Source organism: Saccostrea echinata, unplaced genomic scaffold, assembly GCF_033153115.1.
Source record: "Saccostrea echinata isolate AGI-Se365-2 ecotype Australia unplaced genomic scaffold, CSIRO_AGI_Sech_v1 ptg000054l, whole genome shotgun sequence".
Classification (NCBI taxonomy): domain Eukaryota; kingdom Metazoa; phylum Mollusca; class Bivalvia; order Ostreida; family Ostreidae; genus Saccostrea; species Saccostrea echinata.
The window spans coordinates 34,251,492-34,274,944 of NW_026889803.1; the positions used below are offsets into that span (position 1 = coordinate 34,251,492).

The 23,453-nt window shown below is 35.6% G+C and overlaps 2 protein-coding genes across 2 annotated transcripts; both read left to right on the forward strand.

Annotated features, from left to right (window-relative positions):
* Nucleotides 1-5,085: 5,085 nt before the first annotated feature.
* LOC133204817 (uncharacterized protein K02A2.6-like) lies at nucleotides 5,086-9,529 on the forward strand. Its single transcript, XM_061340562.1, has 2 exons — nucleotides 5,086-7,267; nucleotides 7,710-9,529. The coding sequence occupies exons 1-2, from the start codon at nucleotides 5,086-5,088 to the stop codon at nucleotides 9,527-9,529; spliced, it is 4,002 nt and encodes a 1,333-aa protein (XP_061196546.1).
* Nucleotides 9,530-16,539: 7,010 nt separating this feature from the next.
* Nucleotides 16,540-17,491, forward strand: LOC133204818 (uncharacterized). Its single transcript, XM_061340564.1, has 3 exons — nucleotides 16,540-16,784; nucleotides 16,882-17,036; nucleotides 17,211-17,491. Exons 1-3 carry the CDS (start codon nucleotides 16,540-16,542, stop codon nucleotides 17,489-17,491), a joined length of 681 nt encoding a protein of 226 aa, XP_061196548.1.
* Nucleotides 17,492-23,453: the final 5,962 nt, after the last annotated feature.

A 23,453-nucleotide genomic window follows, 5' to 3' on the forward strand; every position in this document is an offset into this window, starting at 1 on the left:
AATAAGTAATTAACTGTCAAAGTAGATAACCTGAAAAAAAAATTTGAAATGCTGTTCAGCAGTTGTCCTTTACACCTAGCAGAACCATGCCAAATATGCCTTATATGAAATATATAAATGTATCTATCTTTTTGTTATAATTTTGTTAGAATATCCTTGATAATCTCCCAGTCAATCAATTCTCAGTACCCTCTCATTATTCAACAACATCCATTTCATTTTGTTAACACAGCCAGACATGCATTTGAACCGTAAGCCGCACTGAACAGTGAAATTTTTAAGATTACCAAGATCCTTTAATTTATTGTAGCAATGATTAAGTTAGACATTCTAATAATTATTAAATTTATGATGGAATATCCTTTCAATAATATGATACAAAAACAGTTAACGTCAGTCACTCTAAGAGTGTAATTGTGTACAACATTTCAACATACATAAAACAGCATAAAAGACATCCAAAATAGCGAGATTATTTAAGGGGACGAAGTACCCTGAGTTGGAATTTTATTTTTTTCATATTGTGGATATTACTAATTTATTATGTCCGACAAATCTTAATGCACTTCTATCATTAGGTCTCTCGTCGCCCGCGTGGCGCAGTGGTTAGAGTGTCTGCTCTAGAGTCGCGAAGTAAGGAGTTGGTCCATACGTCGCGGGTTCGAATCCCACTGTGGGACGTGGAGACCGGTCCTACGGATGAGACCGTATAAACCGAGGTCCCGTGTCGCAGTAGGTGCTGGCACGAAATAGATCCCTCACTGCTCAATGGCCGTAAGTGCCGAGTATAGGACAAAATTTGCAGCTCTCCACCGGCAAGTGGTGGCGTCTCCATATGAGTGAAAAATTCTCGAGAGGGACGTTAAACAACATACAAAAGAAATCATTAGGTCTCTTACTTTATTTAAGAGATATAGATCAACTATTACCATACCCTACAATGTCTACGTAGTTTTGATTCTCCATGATAAAAAAATATGCGAGGGGACTATCTTTTCTAAAACTTCAGAATATGAAGAGTTTAACATTTAAAAAAGCAAAGTCTTTTATCACACTGAAATTGCGTACTTTTCAAGACAACTTAGCAACAAAAAAATTATTGGCAAAAAAGTCTATCATTCAGATTTTTGAAAATTTACATTGAACCTTAAGTCCTTCATTTTCTTGATTAACTGTAAAAATATGGAAAAATGAAGTCGGTACACGTAAACTCAGCTTAAATGTTTCAATCTACATGAACTTTCCTGAACACAACTGCTGGGTCAAAAAGAAAGGAAAAATCTTACCTTGATGATATCAATTGATTCCTCACCTTAATATTTTATGAAGACGTTTCTTTAAATATCTTCTAGACAAACTTTCAATCGGCTAATCATGCCTTTATAGAGAATCACCAATTTAAGTAATGAGATGTACATGTACCAATGCGTCAGAATATATATATATATATATATATATATATATATATATATAAACAACTCCAGGGAATAACCGTATCGAGGCATCACGAATGTTAATTGTTTACATTAATTTTTATTTATGTAGATGATTTTTATCTCTTGACATTAATTTTGTTTAGAGAATAAAATATTTTGTTATTTTTTCCGGAATATGGTTGGTATTTTTCTGTTTAAGAGTAAATTGTTGCCATGGTTCACAAATATGTACACTGTATTACAAACTAAAGCAGTTTATAAGTAACTTAATCTCATACCAATTTTAGACTTTCCGTTCAGATCAATTGCACCAAAGACTTTAATCATCAAAAATATTCAAAAGGAAATGTAACAAAAATCTGTATGTGGTCCAGGACATGGAAGGATAACCCTGTCAGGAGCGTACTGTATTTGAAACAGCAATATTCAGAATGAAATATAATAGCTCCTCAAGAAGACCACTTGAAAAAATCTCATATAAGTGTTAGAAAATCTGATGGTTAAAGATTGGACATACAGTACTGTATTATGTACATACAAACAGAGACAGAACGATATGATCATAAAATCAATAGATGTCTTCTTTTAATCAGCATCTTCTAAATACAATTTGAAATTGTTACTTTGAAAACGTTTGAGTTATACTGTTACGATTATCATAGATATACAAACATACATGTACATACTGGCAAGGCAATGTGACCTCAAAATTACAAGGAGCCTTTCTTTATTGTAAAATATTAATTCTGTAGAAATTTCGACAACGATACGCTGAAAACTGTTTGTATTATCGCCTCAAAGCAAACGTGTTGACGAAAGGACGGGCAATGTGATTCAGCGGGGTTCCGTTATTTCATGCAGAGCTCTAATTAGTACATAACTGAAAACCGATATCCTTTATGACATTTTTAATATGAATCTGCAATATAACGTGCCCACTTTAAGTGGACATATTATAATACAAATTATTCTTTGATAAAATAAAATCTGCCTGGAAGGGCTGTCTGGTAATGTGTCTCTGAGAGAAAGGTCAGAGTCTCAGAACTTGAGGTTAAGCTATTCTATAGACTTTTCCTCTCCTAAAAATTTTCATATGCAGTGTACAAAACATGATTTCTTACAACGTTTCGTATGTCATTTTGCAACCAATTAAATAAATGTTCTAATTTGTTTGTCTTTTTGTAAACTTAAACACGTACTTTCAATGAGTAAACAAAATTTCATTTCATCATTGGCTCTTTCTAGCCATAAATTATCAACTTTAAAGTTTGGATTTACAAATATAGATTAAATGACAATTGCATTTTCCTTCCATTAGTACTTGTCAAAAAAAGAAAGTTTAAAATATTTTTCAAATTAAATATAGTGTATTATACATGTATGCATAAGACGCCATGCTTTGTTTACTTGGTTAATGTCGGAAATATTCGATCTAAACACCCACTCTTTTCATGATACTTTTACTGCAAAGTGTTCCCTTGGGGTGGTACATGCATGACAATCATTTCACTAAAAACTTAATAAGCACAACTGAGGATATGAGATATTTATTTTGACGAACCTTTATTACAGTAACTGTTATGTTTTTTATTAAATACATTCATTTAGTCACCATGCTGAATAAGTGTTGTTACAAAATACAACATTAAGATTCATTGACCCTCTAATAAGAGAGATAACTCTCACTGAGATAATTCACCATAACTCTCTTGGACATTCAAAAATAACACATGAATATTTACTCACTCGAGAATTGCAACCAGAATGTATATTCCGTGAATGTCTGTTAACTATCAGTCATATTCTTTTGAAATGTACCAATTTTTCTCCTTCTCTAAGTAGACTTTTAAATAATGTGCGAACGATGCATGAACTTTTTACAAATATAAATGTTTATACAATTTTAGAATTTTTACATGAAACTGATTTTTACAGTAAAATTTAAAATAGTATAACTAAGCAATTTTGTCTATATTTTAACTGATTATACATGTATATTTTTAAATGTTGAGTCCGTCGGATGGGACGTCAAATGGTGCCCCGTGTCAAGGATAACAACCCCATTTGCATGTAAAAGATCGTTTCTCTGGATTTCGAAAAAGAGTATGCTCACTGGGGGCCGCCAGAGAAACCAAAAAACTTCAAAACTGGTCATATACACTTAATTTGATTGCCGAAATATGGCTGAAATATTGCCGACTCTGCGTTTAACAATAATAATCATTCAATAAATAAATCTTTAAAAATTGTCAAAATTTCTGTCAATGTTTTCCACCCGCAGGGTATGCTCTGAAAATTTTTAAATTTCTTTAGGTAATCAATTTCATTTAAGCGATTTTTTTTATGTGAATAGCGATATGATAAACCTTAGGGCTCAGTACGTCACACCTTACCCGATAGCATTAACGGACGTCAAACGGATGAAAAAAGGGCGGCAGTAATTCAGTTTGTTGGTAATACAAATGTAAGTAAATGAATAATGCCTCCATAGATTTTTGAGGCTGTTGTAATCATTGTATGAAGCGAATTTATAAAACGGACCAAAAAAAAATTTGAGCGATAATCAGACGTACCGTTTAAGCAACAGAAAACTAAGGGAGTTCACAGTTTCAGTAACAAACGAGTACCGTGTAAAATGATAAGCAAAAACGCATGAGAAAATGACACGACTCTTTTCGAGCGTTAGACTAATGGTCTTCTGGTCGGTGTCCATAGCATGTCAAGTTTATCCATTTCATGACTTGTGATTTTCCAGGTGTGAGTGAGGTCCAACGGAAATCAACGTAAGCTAATGTTCAAATACAGGAGAAGAAGCACATTCACACCTTATCGAGTAGTGATAAATGACGTCAAACTGATGACAAATCGTCTCTGTTTACATGTTTTTTTGTCCGTTTCTTAATAGGTGAATACGTTCAATATACAGAGAAGTCCGGTGAAGTTCTGCTCATGATCAAAGTTGCGATAGGACACCACGGGACTAACGTGTCCGCTTAAATTACAATAGGTCTGTTTAAAGTTCTATAGGTATGCGATTTTTAAGGAACTCATGAGCTTGTATCTGTGTGTTTTTGATTGCTGACATCTAACTAATCCACCTTCCCCAAAAAGTTAAAGGTCAGGGAAAACTATTTAAATACATATGAAAAATTGAATGAAGACATGCTATTTATTGATATCCAAGTTGTCTCTCTTTGTATATGAGTGAAAACTTGGTCTTTGACAATTTCCTCGATGCCTCAAAATTGAATTTCCTGTTACCAGTCACGGAACCCATCTATAAATATCTAGGACAAGTTAGAAATTTATGCTTACATAGAAATACATACATAAATGTAAACTGAAAAAAGAAGCAAATGTTAACAAGAAAGAGGGTGTTGCAGAAGCTCGTGATTATTCCCTATATAGAGAAGGACATTTAAATACCTGTAGTGTTTGTACTTGTAAGTGTTTCATGTAAGAAAGATTACTCTATTTCTGTATGTTTAATTTTATGTTGAGTTATCACCCTTGTCTTAGTTCCGGTTCAATAAATACATGTCTTCAATGACGAGAGTGTTGAGTCGATCGGGTTTAATCCGTATGTGTAGCAAGAGTGAACGCTACATTAAAATTGGCGACGAGGATATTTAACATCCAGTAATTTACGATGGCTAGTGTTTTGGTACCAGATGTGCAGGGAATCCCGAATTTCGATGTTGCAGATGTGACCGGCATTGCATCAAAATGGAAAAGATGGCGTCGGGCATTCGAACTTTATGCTAAAGGCAAAGGAGTAAAGGAGGCAGATCAAGCTAAAGCGTTGCTCCTCCATACAGCAGGAATGGACGTACAAGATATATTCTTTAAGTTACCGGAAGGAGAAGGAGAGGATGAATATGCGAAAGCAGTGAACGCCTTGGACAATTACTTTAAACCGCAAGCAAATGTTCCTTACGAGAGGTCTGTGTTTAGAAGCATGGCTCAATTAGAGCATGAAACTATTGAACAGTACATTACCCGTTTACGCCAGAGAGCAGAAACGTGTGAATTCGGGAACCGTGATGCGATTGATGAGAGGATACGTGACCAAATCATTGACAAGTGTGTTCGTCATAATTTACGCCGTAAATTACTAGAGAAAGGTAGGAACCTTACACTAACTCAAGTCCGACAAATTGCGAGAGCTATGGAAGACTCTGAGAGACAAGCTACATCAATTGAGGGTCGCACGCAAGGGGCCGTAACTGGTGTAGTAAACAAGGTTAGTGTGCAAAACAAGAAATATTTTGTGAAAAAGACAAACGGTAAATGCTTTAGTTGTGGTTATGAAGGACACCTGCGGAATGACCCTAAATGCCCTCCTAGGAGAAAGAAATGTCATAAGTGTAAGCAGGTTGGACATTTTGAGAAAATGTGTAAAACCAAAGACCGTGGAGCAAAGGGGAAACCAGGGAATATTCGTCACATTACGGAGCAGTCAGGCCAGAGTGATGACAGCAAAGTATACGCATTTCGTGTCCACCAAAATTCTGTGCTAAGTGACAGCCTTGTTGTGAACATTGGGGATGTTGACCTCAGCATGATCATCGACTCGGGGGCAAGTTGTAATATAATGGGAATGCCATTATGGAACTATCTGAAGGAAAACCACATCAACTGTGTTTCTTCCAAAGTTGAAAAACAGCTTTTTGCTTATGGAAGTCAACAACCTCTGAAAGTGGCTGGAATATTCACTGCAACTGTGAAATACAACCAAACTGTCATTCCGGATGTTGAGTTCGTGGTCATTGAGGGGAAAGGACAAGCCCTGCTTGGTCGAGATACAGCTGTGCAGTTGGGTGTTTTACAGATTGTTAGCAGCATTAGTGAAGCTGTCAATACAGACCACAGAACTGTCTTTGAGAAATACCCTAAATGCTTCGAAGATGTAGGAAAGCTGAAATCTTTTCAACTTGAAATACCAATCGACCCAGATGTTGAGCCAGTAATACAACCTATGAGACGTATACCCTATAGTTTGCGTGACAAACTTGACAAGAAGTTGGATGAACTGCTCGATTTGGACATCATTGAACGTGTAGACGAGCCGTGTTCATGGGTATCTCCAGTTGTTTGTGTACCCAAACATTCAGGTGATGACATCAGACTCTGTGTGAACATGCACCAGGCCAATACTGCGGTGCAACGAGTTCGTCACCCTATTCCGACAATTGATGAAATTTTGCATGAAATGAATGGTAGTACTGTGTTTAGCAAACTTGATGTTACTTGGGCATATCATCAAATTGAGTTAAAACCTGAATCTCGAGAAATTACTACTTTTCTAACACATAAGGGTTTATTTAGGTACAAACGTCTTATGTTTGGCATTAGTTGTGCCCCAGAAATGTATCAAAAGGTCATGCAACAAGTATTGCAGGGTTGTGAGGGGGTGCATAATATTATGGATGATATCATTGTACATGCAAGTAGTCAAGCAAAACATGATAGATGTCTTGAAAATGTTGTTAAAGTGTTGTATGAAAAGGGGTTTACCCTTAGCAGGGACAAATGTGAATTGAACATGTCAGAAGTTGTATTTATGGGTCATGTGTTGTCTGGTCGTGGCATAAGTCCGTCGGATGCCAAAGTCAAAGCTGTTGTCGAAGCGCGCGAACCGAAAACTTCTAGTGAAGTGCGCAGTTTTTTAGGGCTTGTAAATTATAGTTCTAGATTTATTCCAGATCTAGCAACGGTAGCAGCTCCGCTACGGGAGTTGACACGCAAGAATTCAATTTTTAAATGGGGAAAATCAGAACAAGATTCATTTGTAGAGTTAAAGCGTCATCTTGCAGATGCCAAAACATTGGGTTATTATGACAAATCTGCGCCGACAAAAGTCATAGCTGATTAGGGCTGGGACGATATATCGAGATATCGATAATATCGATTCAATGTGAGGATGATACGCATATCGATACGTGTGAAGGAATATCGACATATTTCCCAAAAAAAATTCTGACTAATGTTTTTCTTTGTTAACTTAACATTTTGGGTTTAATATGTAAAATAAATATGCTTAATATAAATATGAATATGAAATACATAATAATTAAGACCAAAATAATTAAGTTTTACAACAGATTTACAACTTCTTTGAATAAATTATTCTTATTTGTGAAGAAATATCTTGTTCATTTCAATAAAAAAAAAGAATAACCAATTAAACATATCGTGATACATATCGTATCGTGGCTCAAATATCGGGATACGTATCGATATAGAAAAAGTTGTATCGTCCCAGCCCTATAGCTGATGCTAGTCCTGTAGGACTCGGGGCGGTGCTTGTGCAAGAGCAAAGTGGAGAACATCGTGTTCTTTCATACGCAAGCCGCAGCTTGAGTGATACAGAGCGCCGTTACTCACAGACGGAGAAAGAGGCCCTAGCTTTAGTATGGGCGTGTGAAAGGTTTCATGTTTATCTGTACGGTACAGAGTTCGAGCTACTCACTGACCACAAGCCGCTTGAATGTATATACTCTCCCAAGTCAAAAGTCTGTGCTAGAATAGAACGATGGGTGCTGAGAATGCAAGCATACACATTCAAAGTTCGGTATATTCCTGGTCCAAGGAATATCGCAGACACGCTTTCGCGTCTTGTTAAGAATGACCCTGCTCAAAAGTCGCTAGATTTGGAAGATGCTTATGTTAGGTTTGTAGCTAAAGAAGCTACACCGATGGCGATGACAACACGCGAGATTGAGAGAGCATCAGAGAGTGATCCAGAACTGTGTTCTGTAAGACAGTGTCTTGTTACACAACAATGGCATCGTATGGAGTTTAAGCAATATTTACCAGTACGTGCTGAATTGTGCTCAATTGGAAAGTTAGTATTGCGCGGTACACGAATTGTTATACCCTTGCAGTTGCGTGATCAGGTTCTGGAGCTTGCGCATGAAGGCCATCCTGGCATTGTTGCAATGAAATCGCTGTTAAGAAGTAAAGTATGGTGGCCAGGTTTGGATAAGAGTGTTGAAAAATTTTGCAAGAGTTGCTACGGTTGTCAGTTAGTGGGTCAACCCAGTAAACCCGAACCGATGAAGCGCACGGAATTGCCTTCCGCGCCATGGCAACATCTTGCCGCAGATCTTTTAGGTCCGTTGCCAAGTAAAGAGTATATATTTGTGCTTGTAGACTATTACAGTAGATATTTTGAGGTCGCGGTCACGAAAAATATTTCGTCAGAGAACATAACAAGTTTAATCTCGAAGTTTTGTTTAACTCATGGATTGCCATTTTCAATCCACACTGACAATGGTCCTCAGTTTGTAAGTGAACATTTTAAGGATTTCATGTTAGACAATGGCATGGTTCATCACAGGACAACTCCTCTATGGCCGCAGGCAAATGGCGAGGTAGAACGGCAAAATAGGTCAATTATGAAACGTGTTCGAATTGCTTTTGCTGAAGGCCGAGATTGGAAATCTGAACTTGACAAATTTCTTGTTATGTATCGAAATACACTACATTCGACAACTGGTGTTTGTCCGTCTCAGTTACTTTTTGGTCGTAAACTTCGCACAAAGTTGCCTGAGCTTTTCGACTATAATGTTGATGATCTTGAATTACGCGACCGTGATGCGGAAAGAAAGGAAAAGGGTAAAATGTATTCAGATAAACATCATAGGGCAACAGAGACCGATATTCGTGCCGGTGACAAAGTTCTTGTGAAACAAGACCGTGAAAATAAATTGTCCACTACATTCAACACCTCACCTTTTAAAGTTGTTCAAATGAAGGGTAACAGTGCGATTGTAGAATCAGATCAGGGAGTACAATACAAACGAAACATTACTCATTTAAAGAAATTTAATGAGAGAGGAAGTACTTGTAGATCAAATGAGTTACAATATAATGAACCACAACCTGTTGTTGGTGATGAAATTGTTGATGATAACTGCGAAATGAAACTTGATACAAATGCTGATTGTAAACCAGAGAGTGATTGTAGTTCTGCACCTGTTAGTATTTCTAATGATGCAAGTATTGAAAATAGTGATCTAAATGTCAGTCACAGACCTGTAAGAAATAAGAAACTTCCATCAAGGTTTGAAGGATTTTCCATGTATTAGTCTTAGACTGTATGTGAACTGGATCATGTATGCTAAATGATGTACTATTAACTGAGTGTACATTGTATGTTCTACAATATATGCTTGTCATTTTTCTTTGGACAGTAAACTATGATTTCTGTTGATACAAAGTAGTATCACTTAAGTGTGAATTGTAGAAGATAGTATTAATTGAGAATTATAGTTGTTTTTGAGCGAGAAAGGATGGGATGTAGTGTTTGTACTTGTAAGTGTTTCATGTAAGAAAGATTACTCTATTTATGTATGTTTAATTTATGTTGAGTTATCACCCTTGTCTTAGTTCCGGTTCAATAAATACATGTCTTCAATGACGAGAGTGTTGAGTCGATCGGGTTTAATCCGTATGTGTAGCAAGAGTGAACGCTACAATACCCACGACGCATGAAGAGTTTTGTCTAAATATAGATAATGCTACGTAGATGACTTTATTTATACGGCGGGTATGTCCAGCTTGCTATAATAAAACATTTCACATTTAACGTTTATTTCATGCATAGTGTTTCCTATCTTGTTGATTTACCCGACTTTGAATAAAAATTATTCTATCCTATAGACTGGCGACCTGATAGTAAACTTTTTTCACATCTATGGTCACTGTCGCCATACTGCACGCGAAAAGTTAGAACGATAAAATGCACAATTAATGGCAAGTGCATCTCGCACATCATTTTGAAAGATATGCTGTAGACAGCATGCGTTAATATTTTTTAATATGTATATAAAGATGTGTCCAATATAATCACGCTGTTGATGCAATATCCAACAAATTCCATTGAGTCATGAGCAACTTATTAACAGAACAATAATGAAACGAAATGAGTATGAAAAAATTAAATTATTTAAAATGATAGACTAGTACTTTATTTTTAAGACATCACCACTAAATGTATGTCTTATTTGATTTAGATCACAATATCAAGGAAAACAATTTAATTCTCAACAACACAAAAACACCAAACTATACATTATAATGTATAGTGGGGTATTTTTGTTTGGAACGATTATTTTGGGGTTTTCACGATATTTTTCCTCTGGTACACATTATAAATAAGTGCAATAAATATAATTTGTGAAAAAATGTCCAACAAGCCCCGGCGTTGTCACCGCTGTATATCGGGAGGGGTGGGGTGGGGGGTCCTGTCCACAAGTACCTGTGACCTCCCCCTCTCTTTCTCTCTCAAGAGAGATGTTACATTGTACTTCCATTATTTAAGAAAAAAAATATGTATATACCAACCATTCCAGGATTCGAACCCATTCTCAGGTAAAGATTCTTCGCAAAGAGTCCACACGCTTTACCACTAGACCAGCTCCGACACTGAAGTATCATGTGCTATTTCATGTGCACATTTTCCATTTCGGATGGATAATAAGTTTTATTCGATTTTTGTGCTTTTCAAAAATATGCCTCTTTGAAACAAAACCCGGAAATGGCAGTTTTGAAGAAAAATCCTGTCTCTTTATGCGTATATCAAATTCATTCTGTTTCAAGGAGGCAATTTTTCAGGACAATGGGGATTCCCTATTTGAAAAACAGAAAACTTGACTTATTTTGCTAAGTGGCTAATTTACACTTCATTTAATGGCAAATTGGTAGTCGATATGCAGTTTCTATGTATTGTTCTACATTGTGCTGTATATACCGTTGTATCTGAAAAAATTTAAGACCGTTTTCTGTTACTTGAAATTTTTCTTTTAAACTGCTACAACTTTAGGGAAAAAACAAAAGAACTGCAACACCCTCTCTGTCAATTATTGTGTTTGAGAGGCCGACTCCTTTTTTTTTTTAAAATAAAGTTAAACACAAGTCTCTCTTACAGTGGTTACATATACATGTACACATCTTCAGTACGCTATTGTATAGATGCAATGCCTTCATTAGAATTTTAACAAAACTTGATTTGAACTGAAACTCATTTCAAACTGAAATACTGAAACCCGCAAAGTCGAAGATCATAATATTTGAGCCTGTTTAGAGCCAGCATATAAGAAAACAAGATGTGTTTGTGAAACACTGATGCCCCCGTATGGCAACTTATAGCGAAGGTTAAACTTTCTCAAATGCAAATCAAATATGTTGGTACCGAAAGTAAGTTCTTGTCCCGAAGAATATACCTGTGAAATATGAAAGCCCTAACAGCAACCATTTAAAAGATATGGAAAAGGATGAAAAAATTTAAAGGTAAGTCAAACATCAAGGTCAAGGTCCAATGGTCAAAATTAATGGTGCCCAAGGAAAGGCCTTCTCGCAAGAAATACACTTGTCAAATATGAAAGCCCTAGCACCAACCGTTCAAAAATATGGCCAAGGTTAAAGTTTATCAAAAGTAGGTCAAACTCTAAGATCAAGGTCAAAGTTGTTGGCATCCAAAGTAAGGTCTTGTCACAAGGATTACATATGTGAAGTATGAAAGCCGTAGCACCAACCGTTCAAAAGTTATGGCCAAGGTTAAAGTTTTTCAAATGTAGGTCAAACTCCTAGGTCAAGGTCAAAGTTGTTAGTATCCAAAAGAAGGACTTGTCACAAAGATTACACATGTGAAGTATTAAAGCCCTCAGGCCACCATTAAAAATATCTTTGTTTACCCTTACCCGACCCTAAAATTTCAAGTTGAGTAGGTAGGTAGGTAAATTATTTTTTTTTTCTGACAGCAGTTTTGAAAATACATTCTGAAAATTGAATAATATCTCTATACATAAGAAAGAACAAAAGAAACCAATTTTTAAACCGAGTATCAAACAAATGAAATTAAAAAGCAACATGTATGGTAAATTAATTCATATATATTATTCATTTGAACTTGTGAAATATCTCAGGCCAGCATAATTTTATTGAAATTGATTTTTTACAAAAAGACAAGATTTGCAAATACTCAACCATCGGCCCTCCGAGTATATTTTTTTCAAACCTACTATCATCTTCGAGTGCTTACACAGATAAAATGTCAAGGGCCTTGCGTGGCGCAGTAATTCTAGTGTTTCGTTTTGGAGTCACAACGTTATTCAGAAGCTTATTCTAATTAAGTCACAGGTCCCCGACGTGGGGCGTGGAAACTGGTCAGTCGTACGAGACCGTAAAATACGTAGGGCCATGTAGTGTCACAGTATACATGTAGATGTTGGCACGAAAAAGATCCCTTACTGATGCTTTATGATCAATGGCCATAAGTGCCGAGAAAAAATCTAAATTAGGAGCCCTCTACCAGGCAGATGTTCAAATGTTGTCGACCCAGCAATTTTCAAAGGTATTTTAAAGTAAAGAAACAACCTATTTTCAAGGGCCCAACTAAAGAAAAGAAAAATACACTGGACGTCTCAGGAAGCCGTACCATAAGCCAACTTTAAAGATTTCAACACTATTTGAAAAGAGTATACCTGTATAAACAATATTTAATTCAACCAAACCATATCTAAAATGATTAAAGTTTCATTTATCTAATGTTTTAGTCACGAAGTTTACCCCATAAATAAAAGGAATGAAGAAACGACATCCGAACTATATTTATCAAGATGAAATAATTATACTAAGATATATTTACAACTCCTATGGTCCTATATAGTAACTGTATCATACATGGTGTTTTTTTTTAGATCGAAACGAATGAAATGCAGTGAAATTTATTGATATGCATACACAAAGTGGGCCCGTCATCTGCTCATGAGACAGGCTTCGTCATGCTTGCTACGTACGTTAATTTTAGAAGACACATTTGTTAATACCATCTTAACACTCCTTAGTCATGGTATATTTAATTCACGAAATGTTTCAAGTGTAGGATTCTAATAAGTTAAAGATGTATATTTGGATTGACACATCGCCGTTGTTTTATAACACTAAATAACCCTCTGTGGCCACATTGTGGGCGCCAAATGAGAGGAAAACAAAAGCCGCCGTTCTGATAAAAAACGAATTTTGATGAAATTGTATTTTATAAAGTTGATACACAATAAAAATAAATATTTGAATAATCTTATATAAAAAAAACTTTTCAGTCGGCACGATTTAAGTGGGTCGGTCGCGTTAGGGGAAACAAACCTATTTTTTATTTTGGCCTCACACTAACCGTTCAAAAGTTATGGCCAAGGTTAAAGTTGGGTAAATTTTGTAAAACTGGGTCAAACTCCAAGGTCAAGGTCAAATATGATGGTACCCAAAGAAAGGTTTTGTCACAAGGAATACACATGTCAAATATGAAAGCCATAGTTCCAGTTAATCAAAAGTTATGGGCAATGTTAAAGTTTTTGCGGTTAAACAGATATACAGACAGACAGACGGACGGACTGGGCAAATGTATATACTCCCGAATCTTCGATACGGGGGCATAAAAATTGAGTTATTTGATAAGTTTCAGTGATCCAGGACATGCAACATTATTATTCTCTGTCCCACGGTACATACATGTACATCTCTCTTTCCATTATTGCTCAAACTGTTCCTTTGAAAATTCCCCCGAGTTCAACTAGTGCACTGACACACCAGCAAATTACACATATTTTTGATCTCTGGAAATATCGACTAACCTCTCATATGCCTGACTGTTATGGCTGAAGTAAGTGTTGAAATTTCCTTAAACTTTGAATGGTTATGCCTTATGTTTTTTTTTTCAAGTTGCCTGTATACGATTTGATTAAAAGTGGTTGGAATCTATAGACAAAAGTTAGGTGGAAGCAATTGTTCATTGCATACATGTATTAATGCATGTATCAACAGCCAATGTAAAGGGAGGAAGTGCTAACACACCCCACCCCACCCCCCAAAAAGTTTACTTATGAAATCCTGAATGCCGTACTGAATAAATTAATAATTGTCAAACACCATTTCAAGATCAAACAAGGAAATTTTAAAGAAAGTCTCTCTAACTTTAACCCGCCCCTTTTAGTTATGTCCCCCAAACGAAGTTTGGAAACATGAAATATGGAGCTAACGAAAAATAATCAAACTCAACGGTCCATTGAAACAATACAAATCAGGAGCAGAGAAAACACGGACCTCTAAAAGCATAAGAGGTGGGATCAAGTGCCATGGAGGAGTAAGCATCCCTTTTCACACTCGCTGTGTGCCCCTTGTCATGATCGGGCAAACGGAATGGGCTAACAATAAATATGAAAAACGTCAACTTGTTTGTCAGTAGCTTGCCTCGTTTTAGGTATTGTTCGTACGTAGAGCATGCTCTTCTAGGAGACATAAACTTCCATATGCAGGTAATCAGGGTATATTGTTATATAAATAAGGGAAGTCGTCACGTTTATCATGAAGTTTTATTGTAAGTTTACCATGAACACGTTTTGTAATAAAATATCCAAATATGTTTCTTTAACGTCCCTTTCGAGAATTTTTCTCTCATACTGAGACGTTACCACTTGCCGATGGAGGGCTGCTAATTTACACCGATATTCGGCACTCAGGGCCATTAAACAGTGAGGGATCTTTTTCGTTCCAGCACTTGCTGCGACACGGGACCTCGGTTTATACGTTCTCATCTGAAGGACTCCACGTCCGGCAGTGGGATTCGCGACTTTAGGATCAACTTCTAACTCCACGACTAGCAAATATGAAACAGATGGTCAAACTGTGGTATCTTTTGTTTCAAGTTACTGGGATATATCAAAAGAAATATGAATTGAAGTTACTATTGTTAATTGATAATACGTCATCGATATAATTAAAAATCGAATTGAAGGCCACAGCAAATGTTTTCTTCTTCTCATGTAAAAGTTTTTGAATAAGTTTTGTTGTATATAAATATAACCTGAAGTCTCTCACGAGACTGTAGCACTACTGGTTGTATTTGTAACAAAGGAAGAGAAAAGTAGCACTTACACTTGAAACAGAAATAAATAAAATAATGGTCTTCGGTTTAGTGTCTTTTTGTGGCAAGATTAATTGGAATCAGACTACAACGGTTGGATAAATAGCCTTTTGAAAGAATTTCACAAATTTCTTTATTTAGTAACCATGGCAACACCGTTTTCACCAAAGTAAAAAAATATAGAGAGAGGGAGGGAGAGAGAGGATATTCAATATTTTGTTGTTGGAAATGTAATTTGGACAGGATTTTTTAATATATATTTTTACGAGTGCAAAGCACGAAAGAAAATAGAGAGCTTTAGTTACATGTTTATAGCGACCTTGTACGTATGACGTCATCAGAATGTGTGTACTTTGAAGTTCCTTCGCGTTCTTGTGACGTGTAGTTACCCGTATTGAACGTGTGGCGTTTGATTTACACGTAAGTAAATAACTTGTAATTTTATTTCAAGTCTATGCAATTTTCTGAGAGTTTTAACAAATGATGTTTATATAAATGATTAAATAAGCATATATTACATAAGAATCATATGCATTTTCATTCACAAAGGGACCAAATTCTGTCTGTAGTGCACTGACACTCGCTATCATGCAAAACTTGAAAGCAGAGAAAAACCTGAAATTGAGGAAAGTCGGTTGGCTCAATGAAAATTTATATAATAATGTATGCAATAAGATTTTTTCATAACTTTCGTAGCTGCTATTTAATACGAAACTGTATGTGTCATTAGATCTATGTGTTGGGAGTTGTTTGTGTGTGTGTGGGGGAGGGGGGGGGCAGATTTCAATTTTGGAAATAAGTAATGTTGAAAAATAAATAATATGTCTTCCATCTTTAACAAAATAAACAGTATTTATTTTTTTAGCTCAGATACGCCATATATAGCTTTAACTTTAAAAAATAAAACGAACAATCTGCATTTCCCGGTTGGACTACATCAGACAAATATTATTTTTTTTATTGTTGGCCTAAACATTGTGTTTTTAAACAGAAATTAAAAAAAAAATCTACAATACATTAATTTATTTCTATGATATAATAATAATAATAACTCGCTTTCATTAGTTAAGACTATGCGTACCTATTTAGTCTTAGAAAATTAAAAAAAAAAAGATAAAATAATAAAAATAAGTCTTCAAAATATTTAATGCAACAGATTTCAATGCAGGTCCTTGACACATGGCAGCAGCTGAAACTCCAAGGAAGAAGATGTTTCGCTTCTCTGTGAAGCATGACATTGACCTCCTTATATGTGTGACTGCTGTAAATCCTTATGCAGGTGATGCTGCTAATAAGTGGTCTGAAATAGCAGAGAGTTTTATGGAGATATATGACGGTGTCGCCATAGATGGGAGAAGATGCAGGGAACGGACCTCTCTTTTATTGTCCTACTTTAAATCAGAAGACCGGGAAAAACTCTACCGGTATGAATTGTTGCATTCGGCTTTGATAAACTTTCTTTTAATATATATTAAGGAATTAAAGTTGAAAGATTTTTAAAATTGACTTTAATACACACAGATCCGGTTGCGATGAAGATTACAGTAAAAAGGAGCAATTATTGCAGGAAGTTCTAGAGCTGTCAGAGTCACAACATCAGCAAAAGAAAGAGAAACAGAAGGAGAATGAGAAGGGAATGCTGATTCGGAAAAAAGCTATGGAAAACATGACTGCATGTATGTATGTCTGATGGATTTTGATTTAATTAAAATGTTCTTACAGTAATTCACTACGAAAGTAAAAACAAATTAGGAAATTTCTTTAGGTATTTATGGAGTCCGACATACATAGATTCATAAATCATGTCATACTAATAATAATTCTAAATTACCCTTTGAATTTCATTCTAGCAACTGCCAGTTTGACTACAGATCCTCGTGAAGACGATGAACTGCCTGTTTTGAAAAGAAAAAGGTCTTCTAATAGTGCTACCAGTATGATTGAGTTTCTGCAGAAGAAGACTGATTCGGAGAACCAGTTAAGCAAAGAAAAGATAGAATTAGAAAAGAAACGGGTAGAAGTTGAGGAGAAAAGACAGGTCTTAGACCAAGAGAGGATCGCGTTGGAGAAGGAAGAAAGGAAAGCAATGATTGATCTGTTCAAAGAACTCATTAACAAAGTAAACAAGTAATTTCTGTTGTAAAAATCTTTTATTGATGTTGTTATGATGTTGATGTCATAAATATTAGAATTAAATAATTACAATTATGACTATCAATGGTTCTTATCTGGTGTATCAATACATATGAACAACAATGATTTGGGAAGGGGGGGGGGTAATTAAAAGTTTCATCAATTTTTTTCTTTAATCAGTTTGAATCTACAAGTTATTAACGTACTCCTCTAATGATGGGGGAACTACTCCAAAATAGTCAGTCGTGACACTTCCATACAGGCACGTATGACAATTTGTCAAGAAAGCTCCAACCAAGTAATACTTCCCTACTGGTTGCAGGTACAGTTTTAGATTCTTTTTGAAGTCTAAAAATGCAAATAACTTAGAAACTTTATTAAATCCCCATTCAACACATTGTCGAACGGACGACATTTGTCTGTTGAATTCCAATTCCTGTGCTGTAAGGTTGATTCCTTTGAAGGGCCCGAGAAGATGTTGGTTGATGGGGTATGCTGCATCGCCATATAGGCAAAAAGGTTCGCCATTCGGGGAATTCATGTTACGTAAGAGATCATTTGCAAGGTTGCTCTCTCTAAAAATTCCTGCATCATGGCGTTTTCCTTCGTATGGTCCTGACAAATTGGCAATCAGACCATTTGGTGCCATTACCGATTGAAATTTCAACCCATGTATCCGCTTGTGCCCTGTATTTTAAGAAGATAAATGTTGATATGTTTAAAAAACTAAATTTATTTAAAATGAGTAGTGCATGTTTTCATACATACACGTCTAGTATGACTGGCACGTGAACTACATCATTTGGAAATTATAAATGACTTTTCACTGTAGTTTTAGAGTTCTGTTTTTGTTCTGAAATACCTCGGTATTCCTGAAATGAGTAAGCAAGTATTTGTATATGTACCTGAGTAAATAGTTTCTTGATACTGAGATGGTCGTGATACTGGACGTAGTGTCCCATCAATAAATCCCCAACAATTTTGTAGAGGACAAAGCCTATCCACTGAATTCACCAAAGTCTGCAAATCTCTTTGTATCCATCTTTGGTTTAGAGACGTCAGTTTATCTCCATGAACATTGTAAATGAAATCCAATGTCTATAAAATAAGTACTTTATTTATTTATACTTAATCCATTGTTAAAATCGTCTATTTTTATCCTTAATGTTTTTTTAAAGTTCACTTTACACTTTAGATTGATTGAATATCCGTTTACGTTTTAGCCATGAAAAAAATATTTATAGGGAATATATGCATTAAAAAAAAATAGAAATTACGGAATTAAAGATCAAGCTCATCTCGGGCTCACTTCTTCCAAATATGGGAACAAGATCAGCCAATCTGTTAGGGTACGCTAGTCTGCGCAAAAGTATACAAAGTGCTTCCAGGCTACTGGAAACCGATTTGTTTTTGCAAATTATTTTCTCTGGAATACCCAAAGTAGTCCGTAAACGCAATACATCATTTTTGCCAAACCTATAAATAAATGTTATGTCTGCTGATACCTTTCTATTCTAATCTTTAGTTCGTCATTTCGAAGAATTTACAGCTGTCGATCCAGATTTCAAGAAAAGCAACAACCCCCCCCCCCCCTAAAAAAAAAAAAAAAAAAAAACAAAACAAAAAAAAAAAAACATTACGTTTTATAAAAAAATTATCTACCCTTTACTATGATTTTGATGTTTAGGCCTTCTCTAGTTATTACACCTGTACCTGAACATCGAAAAACTTTGTTCATCTGTTAGTGCATCAAAATTTAACCTAGGACCATCAGGAGCAAGCTGGGGAGATCGGCAATTAAAAGATGACCATAAAATAAATAATTCTTCTTGATCTATGATCCCCTCATCAAGCATGAACAGCAAGTCTTCATTGCTAAAAGTTTGTAAAATTGAATTTAAACCTGTGTGGATTTTTATTAACAATTAAAAAACACTTGAATTTCTTTAAACTTTGTCTTTTTCATTTCTTCTTGTGTTTCTACTTACCTTAATTCACACATGTTTGTGTATGTTTACAGTGTTTACGTCTGCTACAAGTACTTCCGGTCGTACGCGTAACTTAACGCAAATGCATAAAAAGTTGCGGTTATGTACGTGTATGCTACACGTACACGTTCGGAGTATTCGAGTAACTAAAGCTCTCTAATATCATAACATCTTGTCTCACGAGTGAAATAAATTGCATATCCAACTAGAAAACATTGGATTTTCTGTTTATTACATTTTCTTTGATTTCTCTTTGCCTCTGTGCATCAGTGCTATAGGCTAAGACGTCATCGTTTAGCGGTTGAGACGTCATTGCTTAATTGTGAAATTCAAAACACATTCGGCAAACCTCAGCTGATTCCGTCACCTTCATCAAACCTCGGCTGTACGAGGAAACTTGATATGCGTCTCCGCTAAACATTTGTGATATGGCTGCCTGCCGAGGTGTGCCGAGTGATTAAAAACATTGTAACATGGATTTTAGCAATAATATTATATATTTGGGAGGAAATTTACAGTTTTAGTCTCTATCAACATGGTTTAGTTACTATTTCTATCTTATGGCAGGCCAGAAATCATTTTAATTACTTTCATATCCTTTCACACTGTGACAGAATATCATTTTGGTATACTTTCACATTGTGAAAGAATATCACTTTTATTCAATAAATAAATCGAATTAAATCACAGTATTTCACTATTAAAAATGTAATAAATATAAATTATGTATTTCAGTAGTCTACGTGTGTACCAAGTTATACTGAAATCAGATCATAACTATGGAAGGAGTAACGTTCTGAAAGTATTTCACAGAAATTTCTTTTTTTAGTAACCAAGGCAAAACCGTTCATCAAAATTAAAAAAAAACGATGCTCAAAAGTATGTATTTTAGTGTAGTCTACTTGTATACCAAGTTAATTTGAAATCAGACCAAAGCTGTAGGAGGAGTACGTTTTATAGGAATTTCACAAATTTTCTATTTTCAGTAACCATGGCAACACTTCATGGACATCAAAAACCGACGAAAAGAATTATGTCTCTTAGTGTAGTCTCCTAGTGTGCCCAGGCAAATTGAAAACAGACTGAAACTATAGAAGGAGTAGCGTTTTAAAGAAATTTCATAGAAATTTCTATTTTTAGTAACCATGGCAACACTATTCATTGAAATCAAAAACCGATGCAATGAATTATGTATCTGAGTGTAGTCTACTTGTATAACAAGTTATATTGAAACTATAGGAGGAGTAGCCTTTTGAAAAATTGTTTACAGACAGACGGACGAACGGACACCTTACTATCGCAAAAGCTCTTCTGGTCTCTGACCAGTAGAGCAAATAGACCTGATTATAAAGGCGCGCAATTGGTACCCATGGGAATTCCAGCAGATTGTTGGAAGACCTGGTGTCTAAACACCACATAAATATTGTCAATCAGAAACTCAAGCATCTTTTTTATATTAATTTCGGAGCACTTGTGTTTTCAATCAGAATGTTTTTTTCACAAAATAATTTTGCAAATGACCAACGACAAGTAATTATAAGAGTTCCATTTTTATTGAAAAAGCAGCTGTCTATGATTCAAAAAAGCCTGGGCTTTGATTCATCATGGGCAGGGGTTGTATAAAGTGTTAAAAAGGTCTTATATTTTGATGTTATTGATTTTGTAAAATTTTGTGATTTCAAATTCAAATTCCTTGGAGTTTTTAAGTATCCACATCTGATTAAACCACTTCTCGAATATATTGTTGTACAATACTCCTGAAGTTTCTCCTTCACTGCTGTTAATATTTTAGTAAGCAGAAAAGAAAGAAGCTCGGTAGAACATTGACTGGAACCCGCTATGTATCTTATATACATCAAATAAATATATTGTTTTACATTGTTTCCTTTTCTTCGCCGGTACTTTTTTGTCCGCGAGTGTTTTCGGAAACTACTCATCCGATTGAGATGAAACATATTAGGGTTAATCCAAATGTTTTGTACATGTGCGTAACGAATGTCGTTTTGTGGGCAAAATTGGTAAAATGACTGAGATAATTGAAATAACTTTTACTGTAATATTTTTATGAAGTGTTGATAGTGGTAAGAGCGTCTGGTCTAAAGTCGCGGAGTAAGGAGCTGATCCTTACGTCGCTCGTTTAAATCCACTGCGGGACGTGGAGACCGGTCCTTCGGATGAGGCCGTATAAACCGAGGTCCCGTGTCGCAGTAGGTGCTGGCACAAAAAAGATCCCTCACTGCTCAATGGCCCTGAGTGCCGAGTATATGTATAAATTTGCAGCCCTCCATCGGCAAGTTGTGGCGTCTCCATATAAGTGAAAAATTCCCGAGAGGGACGATAAACAACAAACAATGAAGTGCTGATTGAAACTCATTTTATGAAAAAAGGTATAGTCAAGACGAGACGACATTGTTGAATAAGCATGAACACACGCGCATGCAGGTCTTGTGCTTCGTTTTGATTGGCAGGGACAAATATCTCAATGGTCTTGTTTTTTGACAAAATACCATGAAATTTATAATTATATATGTTTTTAATATTTCCACCAATCAAAATGAATTTGAATTACCATATTTATATTGGACTCCAAAACTTTATTAAAAATCCCTACAAAGATTCATAGCGGGCTCCAGTAAATGCTCTACCAAGCTTCTTTCTTTACTCCTCAGTAAAATATTAACTGCAGTGAATGAGAAACTTCAAGAGTACATGTACTTTGCAACAATGTATTCGAGGAGTGGTGTTAACCAGATGTGTTTCATATTTGGATATTTTACTAGAAAAAGACGTTAATAGTAATCTGACAACCAAGCTTTATGATAAACGTAATGACTTTTAATAAGCTTTATGATAAACGTAATGACTTTTAATTAACTTTTCAATCGTCAACTTCCCTTACTTATGCAGCAATGTACCCTTATCACCTGCATATGGGGTGTATATGTCTCAGTTGATTCGATACGCAAGAGCATGCTCTACGTACGAACAATTTCTAAAACGAGGTAAGTTATTGACAAACAAGTTGATGAAACAAGAATATCAACAGTCTCGTTTAAAGTCATCATTTCGTAAGTTCTATGGTTGATACAATGACCTTGTCAGCAAATACAATCTGTCATGATTACATGTCAGTCATATGCTGACTGACGTTGTTAGGCCATTATTTACACACTGAATTGTCGACGGATTTTTCCGTAATTTCCCGATCCCGATGATTATTTCCCGCTCACGATTTTTATTGTTTTCTTGGACTCGGAGCTTGAATACTGTTCGTTACCTCCATATTTCATGCATATACATGTATAACGAGGTTCATCAATATGACATACACGTACTTTTTTAAAACACGTGCATTCCCGTGCACTGCAATTTCATTGGCTAAAACTTTAAATGACATTAACTTTCTTAGTTTTCAACAAAACAGGGCGAAGTTTAGAATATAAATAAGAACATTTTTTTTTACATAATGATACTATGAAAACAGAATGGAGGGTCATGCATACAGAAGGAAATATGAGACGGGATAAAAAAAAAAGGATATGTGAGCTAACTAGAAAACACATGCATGCTCTCATGCTGAATTCTGACTGTATGCTCTTTTTTACGTCCCGTTTGAGAGTTGTTCACTCAAATAGAGTCGTCACCATATACCGGTGAAGGGCTTCATATTTAGACCTTTACTCGCTCGGCACTCAGGGCCATTGATCAGTGAGAGATCTCTATCGTACACACGCCTGCCTTAGCCTCGGTTTGAAACCCTCGACTTTAAATTCCGATCACGGAACGATTGAGGTGTACCGATTGGGTCGCCCGCGTGGCGCAGTGGTTATAGCATTTGCTCACTGAATAGAAGTTTAGAAGGTTAATACTATAAATGTTTAAAGGTAGAACAGCTTTAATTGAAAATAAATCATCTAGGTAATCAATCTGTGTATATTCAATGCCTCTAGCACTGTATATTGTGGAAACATC